The sequence below is a fragment of the Octopus bimaculoides genome, chromosome 14, assembly GCF_046866305.1.
Source record: "Octopus bimaculoides isolate indiv1 chromosome 14, ASM4686630v1, whole genome shotgun sequence".
Lineage (NCBI taxonomy): Eukaryota > Metazoa > Mollusca > Cephalopoda > Octopoda > Octopodidae > Octopus > Octopus bimaculoides.
In genome coordinates, this window is record NC_142941.1 from 40173257 (window position 1) to 40198256 (window position 25000).

At 33.5% G+C, this 25000-nt stretch overlaps 1 protein-coding gene across 4 annotated transcripts in view; it reads right to left on the bottom strand.

Moving 5' to 3' along the window:
* LOC106872376 (protocadherin gamma-C3) overlaps positions 1-25000 on the bottom strand; it is a 257426-nt gene that overhangs the window by 131240 nt on the left and 101186 nt on the right. For all 4 annotated transcript variants that reach the window (XM_089362713.1, XM_089362714.1, XM_089362711.1 and 1 more), the window contains one exon: positions 21360-23785. In XM_089362713.1, coding sequence (XP_089218839.1) covers positions 21360-23747 — 2388 coding nt within the window. In that variant the 5' untranslated portion in view covers positions 23748-23785. The remainder of the gene's footprint in view (positions 1-21359; positions 23786-25000) is intronic.

Sequence of the window (25000 nt, forward strand, 5' to 3'; positions counted from 1 at the left end):
AATATTTGAGAGACAACAATGCATAAATCGTAATTTTTTTAAAAGAGCAATGAATTCTGGGTGATTAGAATATAACGTAGCATGAATTTAGGAAGCTTAGAAAATGAATAAGCATGAATTTAAGACAACAACTGAATTCAATTGAATTTCATGGAGAGAAACAAGAAAGCGCAAGGTATTGAGATGTTTGAGGCCGTAAATAAATAAAAATCTCTATCTTATCTGCATCTTGGGTATTTCGTCGTAGTACGTCAGCGAGAAATAACAACAACACCAATAGTAATAATAATAATAATAATAATAATAATAATAATAATAGTAACAATAATGATAATGATAATAATAATTATAATAACAACAACAACAACAATAATAATAATAACATTCCATTTTCTCTCTATCTTTCTTTCCATTTTTTTCCTATCACATGACTTTGTGAATGAACAATCTAGTGTCTTTACTTAAATGGCCTACCAATGTATACAGTAAGTTTCTTTGCCCCAGGTGTCGGGAAGTCATTTGGCAAGAAATGGACACAAAATTGAAAGAAGAGGATAATAATAATAATAATAATAATAATAATAATAATAATAATAATAATAATGATAATAAAAATCTGAAGGATATTGGAATTAAGATTCTCAATGTTGACCAGTGAAAGGTGCAATCCTGAATTCTGAAAATTCTTAAGTAAGATTCATGAGATTTTAAGAGACTTGCTGTTGTCACCAAATCTCAAGTCAATATCTCTGCAAACCAACGTATTATGTAATAGTTTATGTGATAATAATAATAATGATGGACCCAATAAGGTTTGCAAATTGATTAAGGCTGTTCATCATTATTTCAATCTACAGAGAAATAGCTAGATTAGCCCTATCTACTATATGCTATATCACACCTTGATAATATATATCATATAATACCTTGATAATGTGTGGACTAGAATCCCCATTGACAGGCCCCTGATATAAAAAAAAATCAAATGTTAACACTTGCAGTATGCAAAATGGTAGTTTTCAGTTCTCTGTGGCTACTGGAATTGTTGAGTATATAAACAGATTGGCTGTTAGCTTCTCTGGGATTGGTCAAATTGATGTAAGCATCTCTGATGAGAATCCAATGAGGTTTGAAAATTTATTAAGGCTGTTCGTCATTTTTCCAGTCAACAGAAATAGCTAAATTAGCCTTGTTACATATCTTCTATAAAAGTTACATATATGTATGTAACCTTTTACATATATAAATGTGTGTGTGTAAATATATATATAGACACATAAATATATATATTTATGTATGGTTGTAGATGTGAGTGTATATATATATATATATATCATCATCATCATCATCATCATCATCATCGTTTAATGTACGCTTTCCATGCTAGCATGGGATGGACGATTTCACTGAGGACTGGCAAACCAGATGGCTGCACCAGGTTCCAATCTGATCTGGCAGAGTTTCTACAGCTGGATGACCTTCCTAATACCAACCACTCCAAGAGTGTAGTGGGTGCTTTTACGTGCCACCGGCACGAGGGCCAGTCAGACGGTACTGGCAATGGCTACACTGAAATGGTGTTTTTTATGGCAACAACCTCGCTCGAATGTTTTTTCAAGTGCCACAGGCACAAGTCCCAGTAGGCGACGCTGGTAACGATCATGCTCAAATGGTGCTATTTACATGCCACTCACATGGAAGCCAGACAACTGCTTTGGCAATGATCACACTTGGACGGTGCTGTTAGCGCTCCACTGGCAAAGGTGCCAGTCATCGAATTTGGTTCAATTACGATTTCGATTTCACTTGCCCCAACAGGTCTTCCGCAAGCAGAGTTTTAGTGCCCCATGAAGGAGAGGTTGGCATGGGTGCCAGCCGTCAAGTTTATTTATACATAAAAATAGGGGTGGGGCACTGAGTGTATTATGTAGCCAAGAGGGGGGCAGTGGCCCAAAATGTTTGAGAACCTCTGATATACATGCACACATAAATGTGTGTGTCTGTTTGCTTGTTTTTTACATAAGCATAAAGTGTTCAAAACACATCTTTCCAAGAAATATGTACTGTGTGTTATAGTTGTGTGTTGGTAAACTGAACTATTTCATTATACATAATGTATACTTGTGAATGAAGAACACTTATGAGTGAGATATTAGATAGTAGAAATAGATTGCTGAAACCTAGTCTGGGAAAGACTTCATTAATCCATTGAAAAGAAAAATACTATATTGCCCAATGTACCTTCTTACATCAGCTCATCCTTCTATATAAGGTAAAAAGACCAAGACAGAAAAGCTACCTACTCCGACACAATAATTCATTTGTCACAATCACCAGGAAAATCCCACTGCATTCTCTAAATACAGTTGGAAATCAAAGGACACAAGATAAAATTAAAACGTGTTATCATAGACAAAGTACTACTACTGATCCAAAATCTGTAGATTTTGTTTCTCAGCAAACTTTAAATTATCAGTTACCTAACTCGTTAGAGTTAGGTAACTGATAATCAAATATTCTAACTGTATCTTAACTTGCTGCCATATACTATATGTTTTGTTCAATTTTAAACCCAAGTACTTGATGAAACGATTGGATATCACCTACAATACAGCCAACCACATCTCTTTGTCTCATCAGCCACATAACAAACCATGTGCTTAACTCTAAAGCTGAACAACTTACGGACAGGGGTAACTATCATCGATAATACTAAAGTGATCGATTCTGTTACATGTGACAAAAGAAAAGAAGCACCCTACTCCTTTAAAGACATTAACTTTCCATTTTTCAGACTTATTGAGGAGTATGTTTGGAAATGCTGTCATGGGGATAGTGAAGTTAGAAAATGGGCTGAGGAGAAGAGGAAGAGGTTCAAAGAATGGTAGAGAGTGGTTGGGTACAGGAGCAGAAAAAGCAGCGTATGAAAGTTACAAGACAGTAGCCAACAAGGCTACAAAGAAAGAGATAGCAAATGCACAAGTGGCAAATAAGAAGATGCTCAGAGAATGTATGGCTTTAGAGGTGGTTCAATTTCATTTGCAATTCATATTATTCCATAGCCTGAAGGAATGCATGTACTCTTTTCATGATTGTGAAACAAACTTCTCTTTCATTTTTCTTCTATCTCTCTCTCTTTGTCTCTCTGTCTGTCTGTCTCTCTATCTCTATATCTCTGCCTCTCTCTCTCTCTCTCTCTGTCACTCTCTATCACACACACTCTCTCTCTCTTGTACATAGATACATACATATGTATATATAGACCCACACATCTTTCCTTACACACAAAAATCCATTTATGTTAATGTCGACTTTGTAAGAATATACATATTATAGAAGTACACATTACGCATGTATTTATTATTTAGCTGCAAAGTGATTGAAAGAACGAGAGTTGCACTTTATATGTATGTGTGTGTGTGTGTGTGTGTGTGTGTGTGTGTGTGTGTGTTCATAGAACATTTGTTTGTAAAATTTGTACATAAATAATTCAGCAGACTCATCCTTTTAGTTTAAATGTTGCACTTTATAAAGTAAGAACATTCTTAAACCACATTACATAAAAATTTTACAAACCATCAATGGCACTAGAATATTTTCAACAAAAAAATCACTAAAAGATAGTAACATTTACTGAATTATCACTTTAATTAAATATCTAGTGACAAAGGAAACCATGACAACTTATTTCTGGAAATTATTGTTACAATCATATCATCCTTAACACAATAGTAAATGCCCATCAGGCTTTTGTGCTTAAGTCGATGGTAATTCTGCCAACTCAAACAGTTTAAAAATATATTATACTGAGTATACTTTCAAAACCAGGAACATCTATCACACTTATTCCTTCAGACATACAAAAATGTGTAGCATCAACTCCTTGCCTTAGTAAGTATATTCTATAAACAGTTAGTGAACCTCAGAATTTGCTGGTCAGTACACAAAACCTTATTTAGGTGGCTCATACCTTTGTATAGACTAATGAAAACTATAACACACAAATTTGTCTATTTAATCTATTAAATATGAGAAGAGAAAAAAGTTTGGAAAGCAGGTATCAGAATATTGATATGGTGATAATCATTATTCTTCCCACTTATTGATTTGTAAATTTATTAAAAATTTGATAATCCTCCACATGCTTTGAATATTCTTTGAAAGCTCAAGACAGTTTTTGAAAATTATTTGAAAATTTGAATATTTCTTTCTGAAAAAATCTCTTATGATTTATACAATGGTCTCATTTTCTCCTTTCTCTTACCTTTTCTTGTTCTCATCATTCCTTCCACTGTTTGAACAATTACTCTCATCACAATCCTCTACTTTCTTTTCTAACACTGGCAAGATTGTATATCTTTTACTTTACTTCATCCTAGCTTATTTTACATTCATCACTTACACTCTTCTTTTCTATTTTTGCCTCATGTTCCTATTGCACATCACCCATCTTATTCTTTCTCATGTCATTCTTTCCTACGCATATTCATTCAGCACTCCTGTTCTCTTTGTTTATCAAATTTTGTTGCAACAAAGCTTTCATTTAATACATGACACTACAAAATGTATTCTAATTTTAACATGGATTCAAATATGCAATATACTGAGTGATAAAAATTCTACTAATTGATATTATCCATGAAATTATTATCCAAATTTATATTTAGCAGTATTTTAAACAAAAACAAAGGAGATTACTCCACTTAGCTGAAAATGTTAGAATTTCAGTGTAGGAATGGATTTGGTTATTAAGTGAAGTGGTGAAAATTATGAATAGGTTTTGATCTTATTACAACTTTGATGATGATGATGATATATAGATATATATATATATATAAAAGAGAGGGACGGGGTTAATGTGGTGATTTTGGTTATATAATATCAGTAATATAACCTGGAAAAATAGCTCGAGAATGCATTCTGCATATTCAATTCAAATAATGTATAATTTCACATATGTAATATTGTGAGTTAAAAAAACTTGAATTAATTGAAATTAAACATGAAATTAATAGACTATAACTCCTTCTAAGTGGGGTTAAAATTTAAAACAATATGCAAGGAAGCCAGCTTCATTGAAAATGCAACATGAGAGAAATAGCGTGGATTTATCGGAATATATGCACTCTACTTTTTGTATAGAATTTTTATCGTTGCTTATAAACATCAACATTCACCAGCCTCTTCTTGCACATATAGATGCACACACACACACACACACACACAGATGCACACACATATACGCATGTGTGCACATGCATATACACATACATGTACTCACACACATTATATATATATATATATATATGTGAATTCAGGCACTCAGAAAAACACATTACTACCTCACTGAATATATATATATATATATATATATATATATATATATATATATATATATATATATATATATATATAGAGAGAGAGAGAGAGAGAGAGAGAGATTTTAAAGGATCATGATATTAACAGTTATAAAATTTATTCATTCAATATAGAACATGCTCCCCTGCATTAGCAACTCCAGAAGGCAGCTGTTCTGTAATTTTAGGAAAAAAAATTGAATTAGGGAATTTTTGAAGATGCTTTCCTCAATATTTATTGAGGGATTGCCAAATACCAGTTGGCTCAAATATTTTATTTCTCATAATGTATTCACCATACCCAGAAAGACAATCATTAAATGGAGAAAAAACATTCAGTTATTCATGAATGCTTAAACTACATTAACAATAACCACTTTATAGTTTCTTTTGTTTTGCATATATGAAACTGAAGACATGAAAATATCTCTTGTCTTCGCATATGAATTCTTTGTGTGATAGTTAAATAGATGCACATTCTTTGTGTGACAATTAAATAGATGCACACATTTCAATGCACATTTCAAACCATGTGGTTAAGAAGTTCACTTTTCAGCCACATGGTTTCATGTTCAACCCCAGTGCATGACACCTTGGTTACATGTCTTCTAATATAGCCCTGAGTTGGCAAATGCCTTGTGAATGAATTTGATGGATGGAGACTGTGAAGAAACCCATCATGCATAAGTATAAGAACATGTGTGTGGCTTTATGTTTGTGTTTGTCTCCACCACTGCTTGACAACCAGTGCTGGTCTGCATACATCTCCAGCAAAAGAGACTAATATATAAGTACCAGACTTAAAGACTAAGCCCTGTGATTAATTTGCTTGACAAAACCTTTTAAAGTGACGCTCCATCATGGCTGTAGTCAAATGATACATGTGCAAGGGCCCGCACCCCCTAGAATTTTCAGGGGGTGCAAGATCAAAATTTGCACCCCCTACATAATCTTACCAGTTGCAGAAAAAAAGTGTCTAAAATCTATCGGTATAAAATGCTGAAGTTCGATCTCGTTTCAAAACAAAGAAAAAAATAAATATATAAATAAATAAAAGTGATGAAGCTAGCATAAAATTCCCTAGGGAGTTCTGAAGGCAAGTAGCGTCAAAATACAAAAAAGTAAGTGACAATAACAACAGTAGCAGCAACAATAACAACAACAAAACCAGCATGTATGGTTAATTTTGAATGTATAGCATTACTTGAATTATTGAAGACAGCTCCCACCCAGTTGCTGTCTGTCAATACTTCTCTCCATCTTTTAGTACCACTCCCAAGTTCTTTGTAATTGGTGTTGCTAAAGACTTAAAACATGGCTGAATAGATTCGACCGTTTGACCCCAGTCTAAAAATAAAGCCCCTTCAGAATTCTTTCAATACAAAACGACCATTATTTGCTTGACCACTGCCTGGGTAAGTGCCTTTTTTTTCAACTCCAACTTTAGTCTTGATTCACCTTTACATTCAATCTTTACTTTCCTTTTTGTCTTTATTCCTCTCTATCTGCTCTTTTTATCCTTCTCTTCAGTTCCTTAGGAAATAGTTTCCTTTTAGCGTTACTACTAACAAATCATATCTTAAAGACGTAGTTTAGGCAGAATGCCTTATATAGAGACGACTTTCATTTTTTTATCTTGCCTTAATTCTGTCATATTATTAACCAAAAGTCTTCCTGCCTATATATAAAATAGTATCTGCGACATATCTGTTTCCGATAGTGTCCTGCTTTTTCGTTTTATATAGAAAACGTTGATTTAATTAGTTTGATAAGTGCCTCTGTACGAAACTCTCGAACCTTCAGTCACTATGTAACTTTCTCTGATGAATAAATCTATACTTATTGAGACTGACTCAACATAAGTTCTAGTTTTCTTGTTTGAACCACTACGCCTCTGATGAGAACCCAATAATATTCGGAAATCGATTAAAGTTGTTCATCTTTTTTTTTCAATCTACGGAGAAATGGCTAAATTTGCCCTCTTTATAAATATACGATATATATATAAATATAAATAGACCTTGATAATCGGTTCGGGATTCTCCCTAATGACTTTACAAAGTTCACTTGGGGCCCCAGTTCGCCGTGAAACCATTTGGTAGCTGGTATCGTTACGAGGTCTATTTATATTTACACACTTCTCTACTTGTAGAGTAAGCTCTCCTCCGGTTATATAGTTTTACCGTATATTATCACAATGTGTGTGTATATATATATATATATATATATATATATATATATATATATATATATATATATATATATAGAGAGAGAGAGAGAGAGAGAGGTAGGTAGGTACATATACAAGCACACATACACGCATGCATATACATACGAATGTATGTATTTGTGTGTCTGTATGTCACCCCACCATCGACTGATAACTAATGTTGATGCGATTATGCCCCTGTAACTTGGCAGTTCGAAAAAAGAGGCGATAGAATTAATACGAGGCTTTCAAAGAATAATTCCTGGCGTTGATTTCTTCAAATAAAAGACGGTGCTCTAGTATGGCCTATCGTCTTTTGAAGCATATTGGATGGGAGGTCATGTTGCTGGTTTTGCCAATAAAAACACAAGCACTACTTATGTGATGTTCGCTATTTGTTTTTCAGGTTTTTGTTCGACCAGAGTTCTTTCGTTACAATTTAGTGGCCTTATATGTGGTTCTTTACTTATTTTTTCTTTCTTGTGTCTGCCCTTTTTAATCATCTGCCATGTTGTATTCAACAGAAATTCAAAATCTTATGGGAAACTTCGTAAATCTTGTAAGGGAACTTGCTGAAGAATGCAGTGCAGAAATAAGCCAGTGGTTTAAGCGTCGGAACAATTTCCTCTCTGATACAATTCAAAATGAAATTTTAGAGGCATATGCTCATAACATTTTACATGAGATCAAAATAAAGTAGAAAATTCCAGATTTATTGGCATTATATGTGATGGTACCACTAATTGCTCTGGCATGGAACAAGTATCAATCACTGTCCGGTACGTTTCTGAAGACCTGAATGTCAATGAGGATTTTCTAGGTTTTTATAATCCCCCTGACTGCTCTTCGAAGACACTGACTAAGATTATTCTAGATGTTTTTTGTCACCTAAACATTTCACTTGGCTCAAAGTTATGCTGTTTTTCATTTGATGGTGCAAGTACCATGAGTGGAAATATTTCAGGTGTACAAATGCGATTGAAAAATTTGTTCCCAGGTACATATTTTGTACACTGTGAAAACCACTCTCTAGACCTTGTCCTCCAAGAAGTTAGTTTTAAGGTTACCTTTGTAGCTGATGCACTGAACTTTGTTCATCAATGCGCCATTCTTGTAAAAGAGTCACCAAAAAGAAAAGCACAATGGACAAATCTTTGTGTTGCAAGCAGTGTGTCCAACTCGGTGGTGCATTAGAGCAACAGCACTGAAACAAGCAGAAAACAATTATAAGAATATTCAAAATTGTTTTGCTTGACTTTCTTAATGACTTCTCGTTAAGAGCAACAACAAAGGCTACTGTTAAAGGGCTGCTAAAACAATCTGGCAAAGCTTCCATTTTGTTCGGCATTAAAATCGCTGGGGATATATTTGGGGTATGTGAGCCAGTGGCACGTAGCTTACAGCGTCCAGGCACGACAGCCGGTGATTGCTTGAAATTGATTGAAAAGTTGAAAAACTCTCTTTCAAAAATGAGAAGTGAGAAGGTTTTTGAAAAATATTTTGATGAAGTATGCTCTTCTGACTTGGTGAAAATGCCCAACATTTCGCGATCTAAAAATACATCACTGCGCTTTAGGTACACAACAACTACTGAAGAAGTTGCTCTTTCTGTCACCGATGACTGGCATCGGCAATTTTTCTCTATAGTGGCTGTCATCGAAAATGAATTGACTCGCCGGTTTCAGCAACAGGGAATACGTGTATGCTCTGAGCGAGAGGAGTTGCTATTGTCAGCAGTTAAATGTGGAGTATTTAACTTTGAAAATGCACATCTACCTGCTTCTTTTGATTTGCTCTTACTGTCATCTCAAATCAAACTTCTTGCTGGCCTATGGACGGAAAGGGAAAATTTGCCTAAATCATTTAATGGCATAGTTGAAAAATGGAGAGCGTCTGATGCTATTTTTCGTTCTAGTATGCCACAAGTGTTGGCGTTAATGCAGCTTGTCTTGTCTTCACCTGTATCTGTTGCATCAAGCGAAAGAACATTCAGTGCACTTCGCCGTTTGAAGACCTGGCTCCATACCACAATGACACAGCACCGTCTTACACATTGTGCCATGATGCATGTACATAAAAAAAATATACAATGAAAACACTTTGCACATCCTCATGAAATGTTTCATTAACAAAACGTGTGAGCATAGGAAAACTTTTGGAATATGTTGATACAGTTTTTTTCATATACGTGTGAATTATGGAGTGATGCAAAAACTCAGCTTACTTCCATTTTAACACTACTTATAGCTTTATTATTTCTTTCTTGGTAAACTGACATTTGAATGTTCAGAGAAAACTTCAAAAGTAACTATTAGTGACTTCTCATCAAGATGAACAAAATTTGACATCATGCTATTATCAAGTACTTGTAGAAAAAGGATTTAGTCCCCAAGAACATGTTGATATATCGGAGGATGATGCTCCAGTTTTATCAACAGTGTAAAACTGATTAACTGATTTGAGCAGAGATAATTTTGAGAAGACTAATGATCTGAACAGTCTGCAACTGCCTCCACTGGACAAAAAAAATAATAAATTGCCAATGTTATTAGCATATCACGTGCGAGAGCTGAGAATATTCTACACAATAAATTTGGCATGATGAAAGTTTCTGCTTGGTGGGTGTTGCTTCTTCTGACACCTGATTAAAAGGGCACCAGGCTGATCACATTTCGATAATATCTGACATTGCTTGAGGCAAATCCAGTTTCCTTAAATGTGTTGGGTTTATCATTTTGAGTTAGAGAATAAGAGACAATCTAACAGTGGAGACACTCCTCAACACTTACTCTAAAGAAGGTCATCAAGATCGTTTAATCTGCAGGGAAGGTGATAGCCTCAGTATTTTGGATTGCAAAAAGCATCGTGTTTATTGACTACTTTCAAAGGCTCTCACCATCAATGGAGAGTGCTGTACTGTGCCACCTTTCTAAGGCAGTTACAAAAGGCTATCAAAACCAAACTCAAGGAAAACTGTCGAGTATGTTTTTCTTTCATCGAAACAAATACTCCAGTGCACAAGTAATTGGTTTCGATGGCTGCTGTGTGTGATTGGCTTTGGACTGCTAAGCCACCCTCCCTACTTTAGTGATTTGACCTCATCTTATTATCTATATCCCCTACATATATAAAAAAATCCTCGGTTTGGAACCAATATCATAGTGATGATGTCTTATCAGCTGTTGAAAACTTGTTTAACTAACAAGATAGCTTCTTTTCCAAGGCAATCGAAGCAATGAATCGCTGAAAGAAGTATGCAGATGATCCTTTCTGTTTGATTTTCACTTTTCAATTGCGTCAATTTTATTCCAATTTCAAAAATGTGTATAGTTCACATGAACTAAACCAACAGTATGCTTATCCAACATTTCACAAAACTTTATTAAAACTTCCATCGTTAAATGTTTTAACATTGTAATGTTGTCACCTCGTACAAAATGCCAGCTTCCACATCCTGTTCTCTGATGGAGGGGAAAATGATCAAACTTTAAACCTCTGTTATTCCTCTAAAGTTTTTCTGGAATAAGTGAATAGCATCAGATTCAACGGGAAAAATTACACCAATATATCAAATTTGAAAATTTTCGCTTAATTTTAAAATTTCAGAAGGTGAAATCAAGCAGAAAAGATCCTAATATTTAAAAATGAACTTCATTTGGTCACATTCTATGACGATATAATGGTCAGCCTGTTAACTTTCCAGTCGATCCTCATAATAATAAAAGTTATTATTATTGAACATGTGTTTGTTTTGATACCCAAATTAGAAAACTTCACCTTGTTTGTAAAAATTTTGGGTACTACAGAAGTGTGGACCTGCGTTCTGAGAGTGCGCATATCACAAATTTGCGCGTGCACGCGAATTTGTTGTAAGTAGTCGATTTTAGCTCACAAGGCAAATGACGAGACACGCGGATTCGCGCTACTAGTTGATTTTAACACAGAGGTAAACAACGAGACGCACGGTCGCGTGCTACTTGTTGTAAAAGGAGTGAGGTTATCCATGTAATACAAAAAGAAAATTGCAGATAAGTTGAATATAAAAGTGAAAAATAATCATTGAATACTGAAAAAACATTCACCTCCCCTAACTTTAAACCCTAACCCTAATCCCTGACCCTTAATAAAATATGGGAAAAGCTGGAGATGAATGTTTTGAAAACATTCTGAACTATCTTTCAGAATGGTTTACTTTTCAATGAAATGTCATTTTGTTATTTTTCATGTTTTTATTCAATTAATCTGCAATTTTCTTCTTGTATTAGATGGATAACCCACCCTCCATTTACAGCAAGTAGCGAGCGTCTCGTTTTTTACCTGTGTGCTAAATTTGACTACTTACGACTAACACAGGTACATGTGCAAATTTGTGACATGCACACTCCCAGAACTCGGATGAACACTTCTCCAGTAGTGCCAAATTTTGAAACTGAGTTTGCACCCCCTAAGCAAATTTTGTTCCCGGGCCACTGTACATGTGTGACACATTTCCAAACGATTTTCCAGCATCCAATTAAAACTTGATGACCAATGATATTGTGATGTGCTTTTGAATATTATTGCTTATACAATGTTACATTGCCTCTCTGCTTCAATTGTTTGAATAACTGGGGACATGAAATTCAGTGTCACAGCTCAATAAACTTCATCTATTGAGATATATACACTTTGTATATTGAGTACTTTTCCTTCATTTCTAAGCACCAATGTTTTTCAACTTTTTCATACACATATAAAATGGCATGTTCAATCTGTTGTATGTGGATATCATATTCACTTGTTAGGCATTTGGTTTATATTTTTAATTATTAATTTAGTATGTTTAAGGTAAGCAAGCTGATAGAATTATTAGCATAATGGATAAAATGCTTAGATGCATTTCTTCCAGTTCTGAGTTCATATTTCACTAAGGTTGATTTTATTTTTCATTCATTCAGATTTGATAAAATAAGTATCATTTGAACACTGAGGTTGATGTAATTTAACTAATACCCTTCCCTCAAAACTGTTGGCCTTGTGTTGAAATTTGAACCATGTTTTTGTTTGTTGGGTGTGTTGTATCACTGAATATTCTGTCCTTTTTCTCTTGTTTGCTACATTTTGTTGATTATTACTATACTGTCATTTTAACTGTTTGTCATTAGTTAGTTGTATACAGTATCTACCTTCTCTGTACTATTATTCTGTTGGAGTTAGTATTGACTGAGTTGGTGTCTTATCTAGTGTTATTGAATATAAATTTGGGATATTGTCATCTTATTTTTTCCATTGTCAGTTCATTGGACATATTACTTTTATTTGTTAGTTAGTATTTATCCAGCTTCTGTAAAATATTGTTCTATATAGTTAGTATTGATTGTGTTAGTGACCTACCTACCAACTATGATGTCCTACAAACTACAATGTCCTACCTACTACAGGTAGTATAGCATGTGTACTAGAGCTAACCAATGTAGAATGACTGGCTAGGCAGTCATTCTATTAGCTACTGTCTCCTTACCATGGATCTACTCCTATTTCATCATCAAATATTAACCGTTCCTGTAGATTTCACCAATTTTCAAAAATAAATTTATTCTGAGGTCTGCAGTATAACATTACTTCATTTTTCCTGTTCAGTAGACATAATTTGTGTAAAAGCTATATTTTTCTGTGGTGCAGAGATCATATCCCAGGATTACTTTCCTAGTGCTGGTGTTATCCATTATTGCCCAGCATATATTTGTACTTTCCTCTCTTAGACCTCAATTGGGTCACCATAAAGGCGTAGGATTCCTTCAATATGTATTGCTGAATAAATGAATATATGTACATGATATATCTATGTAGCTTTGACTATCTCAATTTTTTTTCTAATAAATTTTTATCAGTTTGACCTTTCTTGTGCTGTTGCCATAGAGTTTGCTTCTTTTTAAAACAATTTTTATTCAACAAATTAAAGCAATGCCTTCAAGCAATTTTCACTTACCAGGAATTGTTTTGATCTGTTGTAGCTGCATATGTTTCCTATTTCTTTATTGCCCACAAGGGGCTAAACATAGAGGGGACAAACAAGGACAGACAAAGGGATTAAGTCGATTACATCGACCTCAGTGAGTAACTGGTACTTAATTTATCGACCCCGAAAGGATGAAAGGCAAAGTTGACTTCGGCGGAATTTGAACTCAGAACGTAACGACAGACGAAATACCGCTAAGCATTTCGCTCGGTGTGTTAACGATTCTGCCAGCTCACCGCCTCGTAGCTGCATATGTTTCCTGCGGGTGTTTTTGATCAATTTCTTTTGTATTGCTTCTTGTATATAATTTCTTATATATATACATTGTTTGATCAATAAGTATCCGGACTGTTGCTATAGTAACAAAGCTAAAGCAAGGAGAGTGAAACTACTCCGTACAAATTGGCCCTAAACTCTGTTGTGCATGCATACTGAGTTTTAATGTTCTACCTCACTTCCACTGTTTACAGCAGTACTTGGAAGGAAGGTGTGTAGCACGTGATCATAGCATTGACCATGACAGAGAAAACTGAGCAGAGAATCTGCATCAAATTTTGCCAAAACTTTGACAATACCTGCTCAGAGGCCTATGCAAAGTTTTCAAAAAGTTTTTATCGTTCTTGACACAATCAAAGAGATCTCGTGCAACTCAAACCCAAATGTCTTTTTGGTCAGCTGAAAGCAGTTTTGGCACAAACTTGGCATGTATGCATCTCATACCCAAATCTTCAGTGATAATGGACTGAACTGAACCGTAACTAATCTGCTCATCCTCTGATAACTCACAGATGGTGATTCGACGATTTCCCCTCACAGCTGCATGCACATCTGCAATGTTTTTTCTCAGTTCTGCTGGTTGCGGGTCTCCCAGAACTTTTATCAATATCGGCATTTTTTCAGTCATCTTCAAAACCTCTGAACCACTCGTACACCTGTGTGTGACTCATACATCCCTCTCTATACACTTTCTTCAACTTTGCGTAGGCCTCTGAGCAGGTGTCATGATGACAACTCTCTGTCATGATCAATGCAACAAGCACACACTACAAATCTTCCTTCGAAGCATTGTTGTAAATAGTAGAAGTGTGCGAGAATGTTAAAGCTTAGTGTGCATGCCCAGCAGAGTTCAAGGTCAGTCTGTGCCAAGTGGCTTCACTCTGTGTGCTTTAGCTTCATTACTATGGCAATAGTCTGGAGCCTTATTGATTAGACCTCGTATATATATATATATATATATATATATATATATATATATATATATATATATATATATATATATATATATATATATCTTTTCTTTTATCTGTCACTTGTTTTAGTCATTAGATTGTGGCCATGCTGGGGTACCACCTTGAATTTTTAGTTGAATGAATCGACCCAGTACTTTTTTTTAAGCCTGGTATATATATATATATATATATATATATATATATATATATATATATATATTCTTTTATTATTTTACTTATTTCAGTCATTTGATTGCAGCCATGCTTGAGCACTGCCCTGAAGAGTTTTACTTGAAGAAATCAATGACAGGACTTATTCTTTGTAAGCCCAGCACTTATTCTATTGGCCTCTTTCACTGAACCACTGAGTTATGAGCTTGTAAATACATCAACATCAGTTGTCAAGCGATGGTGGGGCTACACACACACATGCACACACACACATTATATATATATATATATACATACTATGGGCTTCTTTCAGTTTCCATCTGCCAAATCCACTCACAAGGCCCAATGCTATAGCTGAAGATACTTGCCCAAGGTGCCAAGCAGTGAGACTGAACCTAGAACCATGTGGTTGGGAGGCAAGCTTCTTACAAACACAGCCACACTTATATATTTTATCTTCAATCTTTTATTTTTTACTTGTTTCAGGCTGTAAACTGCAGCCATGCAAGGACATCACCTTTAAGGGGTTAGTCAATCAAATCAGCCTCAGTTTTTATTTCTAAGTCTAGTATTATTCTATCAGTCCTTTTTGCCAAAATGCTAAGTGATACGTATGTAAACAAACCAACACTGGTGGTCAAGGAGTGAGAGAACAAACACAAAGACATGTACACACATATACATACAACACACACACACACACACACACACATGGCAGATTTGCATAGATTTTCCATCTACCAAGTTCACTCACAAATTATTAGCTGGCCTTTGGCAATAGTGGATGATACTTGCTCAAGGTGCCACACAGTGGGACTGAACCTGAAATAATGTGGTTACAAAGCACACACCTATACTTGTGCCTATATATATAGTCTGGAAGTTTTAGAAAGTCTTTTGTTATGTAAGACTAAAGACTATATAGAATTAGACAATGTTGCTTTTTCTCAATTCTGTTTGATTTTTGCTTTGTTTGCCTTTGGGAATTACACACGCACACATGCATACACATACACACACACACACACACACACACACACATGTCAGCATTATTTTATTCTGTAATAATTTCCATTAATATGGTATTACTGTTTCCCTAATTTTGTAAAAATTAATATTAAAAATTACATAGAATGTATGAATATAACCATGTATCTTTGATGTTAATATATTAAATATGTGTAAGATATCACAGTTTCATATCCTCTTTGAAATGCTTGGATGTACAGGTTACTTCATATGGAAATGAGTATAAATGTATATAAGATGACATTGTTATAAGTCATGTTAACATCTGAAAATATATCTTACATCTATTCTTCTTTTGTAAATTCTTTTGTATTACATATTGAGACAACCATCCCACTTAAACCATTAGACTCTTTTGGAATATACAAAAATCAGACATCAAACATTAATATATTTTAATTGCTTACAGCCAGAGTGACAATAACACTTTTTCTCAGTTCTTTACTGACAGATGAAGAGCAAGCCTTGAGACGTTATGTTCTAGATGCTTTATGGCAATTTGGTTTATATAATTCTTCCATGAACTCCTACTGAGTAATTATTGCTAGCAGATACCATTGATAGTTATCTAAGATTTTATATTTTACTTTGTATTTATAAGTACTCATCAGTAAGTGAATATAAAAGAGAAATATTTAAGTTGCCTATACATAAATAATATTGTTGTCGTTGTTATTGTCATTGGTCTCAACATCAGTGGTATTTGCATTGGAAAGCATTGGTGCCACTGTTGGCCATGGGTGGTTTTTACAACATTGTTTTCATCATCGTCATAGTTGTTGTAATAATCATCAGCATCGTTGTTATTCACTTTCCTTACTGCCATGGGTTAGAGGGTTAAACAAGCTCCAACAGGTAAGAAAACTCTGTTTTTATTTTCAATGTCTCAGTTTTGGCATGTTTTCTATGACTGAAGGTCCTTCCTAATGTCATTCACTTGCAAAGTGTACTGCATACCTTTATTTCCATGACTTGGCATTTGTAATTTGCAAGTCTAAAGGACCCCTTGACTGAGAGGGAGGTAGTGTTATGTAAGATGTTTAGAAATTAATAGGAACAGCTTAATATGTGTGAGTGTGTGTATGTGTGCTTGTGCATATGAATATACAGATAATTACATGTAAACAATTTAAATATGAATGTACACACTTATAGGTATGAGAAATAAAAAAATAAATAGATGTTAAGTAATATTATGGTTTTAAATGTAAGCTTAACCGGAGATGGCATCTTGTAAATGTTTACATTTCAACGAGCAAGGGAAATCTTTAAAGATTTCTCTTTTTTTTTTTTAGTTCTCCAAAATTCTAAATTTTGGATTAACTGGATATGGTTCCATAAACCAAATTCAGGTTGGGGTGGGCAGTAATAACGTTTAAAAACAACTCAATAGTGAAGAAATTTGAATTTAATTTGAAATTCTATAAAAACTGAAAACAAACTTCGAATTAATAAAAAAAAAATTAGATCTTAATTTAATTTTTACATAAAAAATGTACACTTTTTTCTTCTAGTTTTGGATCCCAAAACATTCATTTTATCAAATCAAAATTTCAAAGTAAGCAGGAAAAAAGGCATCAGGAATCTGAATTAAAATTCTTGCTGTTTTCAATATATTATCACATTATTAATAGTAACACACATGAAATTACAAGCCAAACTAAAGACAGCTCCACATAAACCATTCTGTAGTTGAAGAACTACAATATTTTATTGGAAACAAAATTTTGGAATGATGATGGATGTGGCATTTTTTTAGTGGGCATGAATCTAAGTAAGTTTTTAAAATATCTATTACTTCATTCTCACTCAAATCCTTAAGAAACGTACTAATCTTTAAGAAAGAAATTCCTGAAAAAACTTCAAACCATATAGCACTTGATTACCACAAAGACCACAAAAGAAGGTTTGATGTTACACATCTACTTACCTTTGTGATCTTTCTGTACCTCTTTTACCAGAGATTTCTTCATATATGGCAATATTTGTTAGTTTCAACATACTGTGTTACGTGACAAAACCACGTCATTTCCTGCAACTTAGCAACTAAAAGGAAAGTTTCGTGGCGTACTGCCCTTCCAGCAATTTCTTTCTTAACATTCTTATTAATTCAATATTCTGTATTTGGAATGTTATATTTGTTCCAGTCTTTGGACTGCATTCATGCTGGGGCACTGCCTAAAAAGGGTTTTGTCAAATGAAAAACCCTGATACTTATTCTATCAGTCACTTCTGCTGAACTGCAAAGTTAGATGGACATAAGCAAACAGTTGTCAAGCAGTGGTGGGAGACAAACACAAAGACACACATATATAGATATATGCATACACACACACACACACACACACACACTCTCTCTCTCTCTCTCTCACACACACACACACACACACACACACACATACACACACATATGTGTGTACAACTTGCATCTTTTTGTCTGTCAAATTTACTCATAAGGCTTTGGTCAGCTTGCCCCAAGTTTCATGCTGGAGTACTGAATCTGGAACCATGTGATTGTGAAGTAAGTTTCTTATCACACAGCCAAGCCTTTCTATAGTAATTCATTTTAAATTCATTTACAAATTTTTTACCCACTGAGCCAATGCCTTGAGAATAAATTTAGTTGACAGAACCATGTGGAAGTTCATTACATACATACATACAAACAAACAAACAAAAATACCCTGTTGTTGATGTTGAAATTCCAATAAAAGAACCTTGGATCTAGGTTAGAAACCGATTCTTTCTCTATTGAGAAACAGAATAATGACATTCTTATATACATATATAACTATTATATATATATATATATATATATATATATATATATGAAAATCCTGAGTTGACATCTGCTCTTCTCTCCATTCTCGCAAACTCATATCACCCTATTTGGATAGACTTGTGACTGGTTATGAAAAATGCATCTTCTATCGAAATTTTAAACATCATAAACAGTGGCTTGGTAAAAGGGAAAAAGCTCAATCACAGCCGAGAAGGGAACTTCATGGGAAAAAGGTTCTTCTCTCTATCTGGTGGGATTGCAAAGGAGTAATTCACTTTGAATTGTTACCACCTAATGCAACAATCAATGCTCAAGTCTACTGTCAGCAATTAGAGCATTTGAACCAAGCTTTGAAGAAAAAAAGACCCGCTTTAGTGAATTGAAAAGGAGTGATGTTTCATCAGGACAATGCATGATCCCACACTGCAAAGATCACACCACAGAAGATCGAAGAGCTTGGTTGGGAAAAAATTCTTCATCCACCTTATTCTCCCAACCTTGCTCCTTCAGACTACCATTTGTTTCATAGTTTACAGAATCATTTGGGGGACATAACTTTCGCAAGCCAGGAGGAGTTCGAAACTGACATTTCAGAGTTCTTTGCTTTGAAACCAAAAGAGTTTTACATTGATGGGATTAAAAACTTGTAAATAGATGGAAGGAAGTCACAGATAATCAGGGAAAGTACGTTGATGATTAAATTTCAATTAAATATAACATTTGATCACTTGTTTTCTTTATTTAAAATTCGGACAGAACTTATGGGATGACCTGATATATATATATATATATATATATATATATATATATATATATATGTACACATACATACATATATATATATATATATATATATATATATATATATATATATATATATATATGTACACATACATATATATATATATATATATATATATATATATTGTTGTACTTGATATATATATATATATATATATATATATATATGCACACACACTCACACACATATATGTATGTATATACAATAGGCTTCTTTCATGTTCTGCCTGCCAAAACCATTCACAAGGCTTTTGGTTGGCCTGTGGCTATAGTTAAAGATGGTGACACATAATGGGACTGAACCTGAAACTATGCTATTGGGAAGCAAACTTCTCAACCACTCAGCTATGCTTGCTATAAATAGTGAAAAAAGGTAAAACTGGAAAAATTGGAGTAAAACTCTATAGAAAACTATTGACAGAACAACAAAAATAAACTATTCCTTAGTAAATAACTGATGTTCATTGCAGGTAGTAATTATTGTCCTCAAGTGAAGTGGATTGGCCAAATTATAAGGGCATCAGACAAAATGCCTCACAATATTTGCTTTGTCTCTTTACATCCTAAATTCAAATCTCACTGACATCAGCTTTGCCTTTCATCCTTTTGGGATCATAAAATAATGTAGCAATCAAGTATTGAATCGAATGGCATCAGTTGACCCCACTTCTCTAAAATTGTTGGTCTTGTGGATAAATTAGAATTAGGTAGTGTCCTAAGTAGTAAGCAAACACTAGGGTCCACATAATGAATTGTACTATACCACTCCATGTTGAGGCATTGTGTTTGCTTGCTTAGAAATCAATTAACACTTTCAGATAAGCTCAATACTTTAGGCAGAATAAAAATTTTAATAGTTTGTTTATTATCCTGTTTGGTAATACCTCCAATGAGTATTCTAGATTAACATTTTAGAAACTATTTATAATTTTTATTTTTTTCTCAATATTGTTTTATATCAGATTCAAAATAAATTTACAAGTATGGAAGCCAACAATTTAATAAATATTTTTGAAATTGTGTAATGAAATGTCAGACCTTTTGTAATAGGAAAATGATACAAAGAAGTCTCTCGCTTGATTCTTCTTTATTTCCTTTCAGACAAGAATATGCTTTCAAATTATTTTCTAGGGTCTCAAATCTTTCAGTCAAACTTTGATATCATATCCTATCATCAAATTATATAGTTTTCTCTTTCATGCCACCAGTGCGTCTTTCTTTATACATGAGAAAACTAAATATAAATATGAGAATTAATAATATAGAACTGACAACATAATTACTACATGATACCATACAAATGCTTTTGTTTTTTGTTTTTAATTTCAAAACTGATATGTTGTTTGGTTTTTGTAAATATTAAATAAAATAGAATGTCAAATACTGTATACCACTATCAGTAACATACTAATAATAATGATAATAATAATTCAACAGCAACAACAACAATGACATTTAGTCAACATCACCAAACCACCATCACTATAAATAAAAACAATAACAATAATAATTACAAAAGCAATTCACAAAATATTTACATTAAAATAATGAAAACTCTCAACTATGTTAACAGTAAACTAATTCATAAATTAATTTACAGGAAGCAGTAAATTAATATAGACTTTTTTTTTTTGCTTTAGAAAATGAAAACTATTTTATGAAATTTATTTCTTTAACTTGGAAAGCAATTAACTTTTCATATTCAAAAGTAATTTTTCTTTGTAGATTATTCCTTTAAAGAAGTTATCATAGTTGAATAAAGTAAGAATATTAAATAACTTACAGGAAGACTTCTTTCTCGGTTGGGCTGACAATATATTTCAGAGGGCAAAGAGCCCCGATTCTTGCTAAAAGATGTTGCCACGGGGACGGGGACATCATACTGAAGTGTCATTTGTTCACTATCATATCCAGGCTGTCTACTGGCACTCATACTTTTGTTAGCAGTATTTACGTTTGCTCTGTAATTTGTGTTTCTCTGGTGGTTTCTCCGTACAATACACACTGTTATTGACACTACTGTAGCTACTGATACTATCACAGCTGCCAATAAAATAATTATTACAAGATTAATGTGGATTTTATCATCTGATTTGGTGTCTGGTGGAGTTAACATTTTAGATGTCTTATTACTAACTGTAAGTGTCAAGGATAAAGTAGTTACTGTTGATAAAACTGGGATACCACTATCCTTGACTATGAATTTCAAATCATATGATCCAGCATCATTTTGGTAAACTGTTCGAGAGAATGACAATACACCCGTGTAAGGATTAATGGTAAATAACTGCTTATCGTTACCACCTAAAATTTCATATCTGAGAAAAGCATTCACATGACTGTCCCTGTCTGAGGCTCTCAAAACAGTAATATCTTTTTTACTCTGTGGATGGTAATAAATATCCAAGCTGAAAGGGTTAACACTAGGAAATATAAAATATGGAGCATTGTCGTTTTTGTCCATGACTTCAATGATGACATTGGCTGTATTGTTTAATGACGGTGTTCCATTGTCTTTAACAAAAACTCTGAATTTATATATATCTTGTTGTTCTCGGTCTAAGGATTTTGTAGTTAAAATGAAACCAAAGTTAGAAATTTCAAAAGGAAGTGTGTATCTTTGAGTCAATAGAGAATAAGTTAACTGTCCACCTGGTCCAAGATCAGGATCTATGGTATTAATCAAGCCAACAGGAAAATATGGTTTTTCATTCTCATAGGTCAGGAACTTGAAAGAATCTTTGGAAAATTTTGGCTGTACATCATTGACATCCATCACCTGAATAGAGAATCTCCTTTGAGTTTTTAAAGGTGGTGATCCTTTGTCTTCACATGTAATGGTAAAATCAGTTTGGTTTTCGGTTTCCCGGTCAACAGAATTTTTAACAACTACTTTGTATTTTTTTTGGCCAAAGCTCTGAAGCTGAAGCTTTTCATGTTGTAGGTCACAACTTACATGACCATTCTGACCAGTGTCATTATCAATAACTTTGACAAATGCAATAAAGCTACCAACTTCTGCTCTCTCTGATATTGTGACTGTATTTCCCGTTGATTCAGTAACAAATTTTATATCTACTTCTGGTGCATTATTCTGCTGATTAATGACATTAACTCGAACCATAACTATACTACTCAAAGGAGGGAAACCTCCATCTTTAGCTTCAATGAACAGTTTATAGGTAACTCTTTTGCCACTTGTAGATTTACCATGAAAGAAAATCTCTCCAGTTGATTCATCTAAATCAAAATGTGATTTGGTTAAATCTGATGTTTTGCTACTGAAATGATAGGAAATTTTACCATTGTTGTCTGTGTCTAAGTCTGTTGCTGTCAGAACGATGACAGATTCCCCTCTGTGGTATCCATTGTTTATTGTAATATTGTAAATGTTCTGAGAGAAAATGGGAGGGTTGTCATTTATATCAGTGACAGATATATGCACAGTTAAAATTCCTTGTAGAGAAGGCATTCCACCATCTTTGGCAATAACCCGAATTATGTAATTGTCTTTTATTTCCCTATCAATTTCATTTTCTAAAATAATTTGTAGGTTGTAAGAGCCATCAACTCTTTTATAAACAGCAAGTTCAAAGGGCTCATTTACTTTTTTCTCTAGATGGTATATAATTTTAGAATTAAATATACCAACATCGCGATCAATTGCATTTGCAATTGATCGCTTACTTCCCTTTTTATCACCCTCAGAAAACTTGAGGTTAATTTCATCTGTAGGAAATTTTGGAGAATTGTCATTGATATCTTTGATGATAACTTTAATTTCTAATATCTTGATAAAGGATTCCCTTTTCTGAACAGCAATATCCACCATCTCAAAACACTCAGTATTATATTTACAAAAAGATTCAGCATCCAGTGTTTGAGCAGTGTAGAGTTTACCAGTTTTGGTAACATTAAACAACTGACGTTTATCCGTAACATGTTGTTGCAGTTGATTAAATTTGATTAAATAGTGGTCTTTTATAGGGATACTGTTCATTAAATGTGTATCACTTCTGATATCACCCAAGTAAAATCCAGGATCTTTACCTTCTTCAACATAATATGTAAAGTCAATACATTCACAGACATGGAGAAAAAATATGTGTACTAGTGCTTGTACAAACATGTTTTTCACAAATATTTCCAGTATGTATGGATGATAAGTCATATCTTAGTGCAAAATAGTTATCAAACCATTTGTAATTTCTGGAAAAGAATAAAATAAAGATAATATAATATATTGTGGCAATTGCAATACACAGTTCCTGCAAAGCAATTTTGTTTGTCATTTGTAATTTTGTTTGAAACATGTACAGTTAAACAAATTCTCATTAAAAACTGCATCAAATCCCAAATGTATAAATTATAGAAAAACATATTTTATGTTCATAACATCTTAAATTATCAGTTTTATATCCATAATGTATAAATTATCTGTTTCAATATTTATGTGAGTAAAAAAATCAAGAGATACATCTCTGGTCTTCCTAGGCAGCAGGATAATGACATTAATATGTGAATGACCAAAGTATATTATTATTAAAAAAAAAATATATTCCCATCAACTGTAACAAAGATAATCGTATTTCTATTTTCATGTCATTAATATTTGTTTGACCATTCTAGCATGAACACGACAGGTGTACATCGCTTCAGTTGGCATCATGTAAAAATTCTATAGAAATTTTGAACATATTTCTATGATGTTATCCTGAAGTAAACTAAATCTATTGTTCAAGTGTGTGTATAGTGTTGTCTGCATGTGTCTGCTTATGTGCGTATGTGTGAGGGGGTATGTCGGTGTGGAGAGAGAGAAAGAGAGAGAACACATCTCTCACTCTCTCTATATATAAATATATGTATGCATATATTCAGAGAGAGAGAGAGAGAGTGAGAGAAATAGACATATGTATGTGTGTGTGTGTGTGTGTGTGTGTGTGTGTGTGTGTGTGTGTATACACATACATATATATATATGTATGTATTTCTAAATAAATAAATAGACATGTGTATGCATTTGCTACTATAATGTATACTCATATATGCATACATTCATACATATACCCATACATATATGTATAAAAACACACATACATTCGCACATACAAACACATTACTGGTAGTGATCAGAAAAAAGACAACTCAATGCCAGTGTTAGAGCATAAAACATATTCATATATAGTGAGCTAGAAATTCATTATGGTAATATACAAGGCTTTCACAATCTTCAGCCTGTAAATTCTGAGGGAAGCTAAGATGGAGGATAGGGTAGTAATATTTTGAAATGAGCAGCAAAAATCTTATATAGACAAGATATATGAACCTCATCTTCATATGGCTTAATGAGAGATAAGGTTCACAGTGTGATGAACATTAGAATAATCTCACTTTATCAATATTAAACCATAATAACAAGTTTAA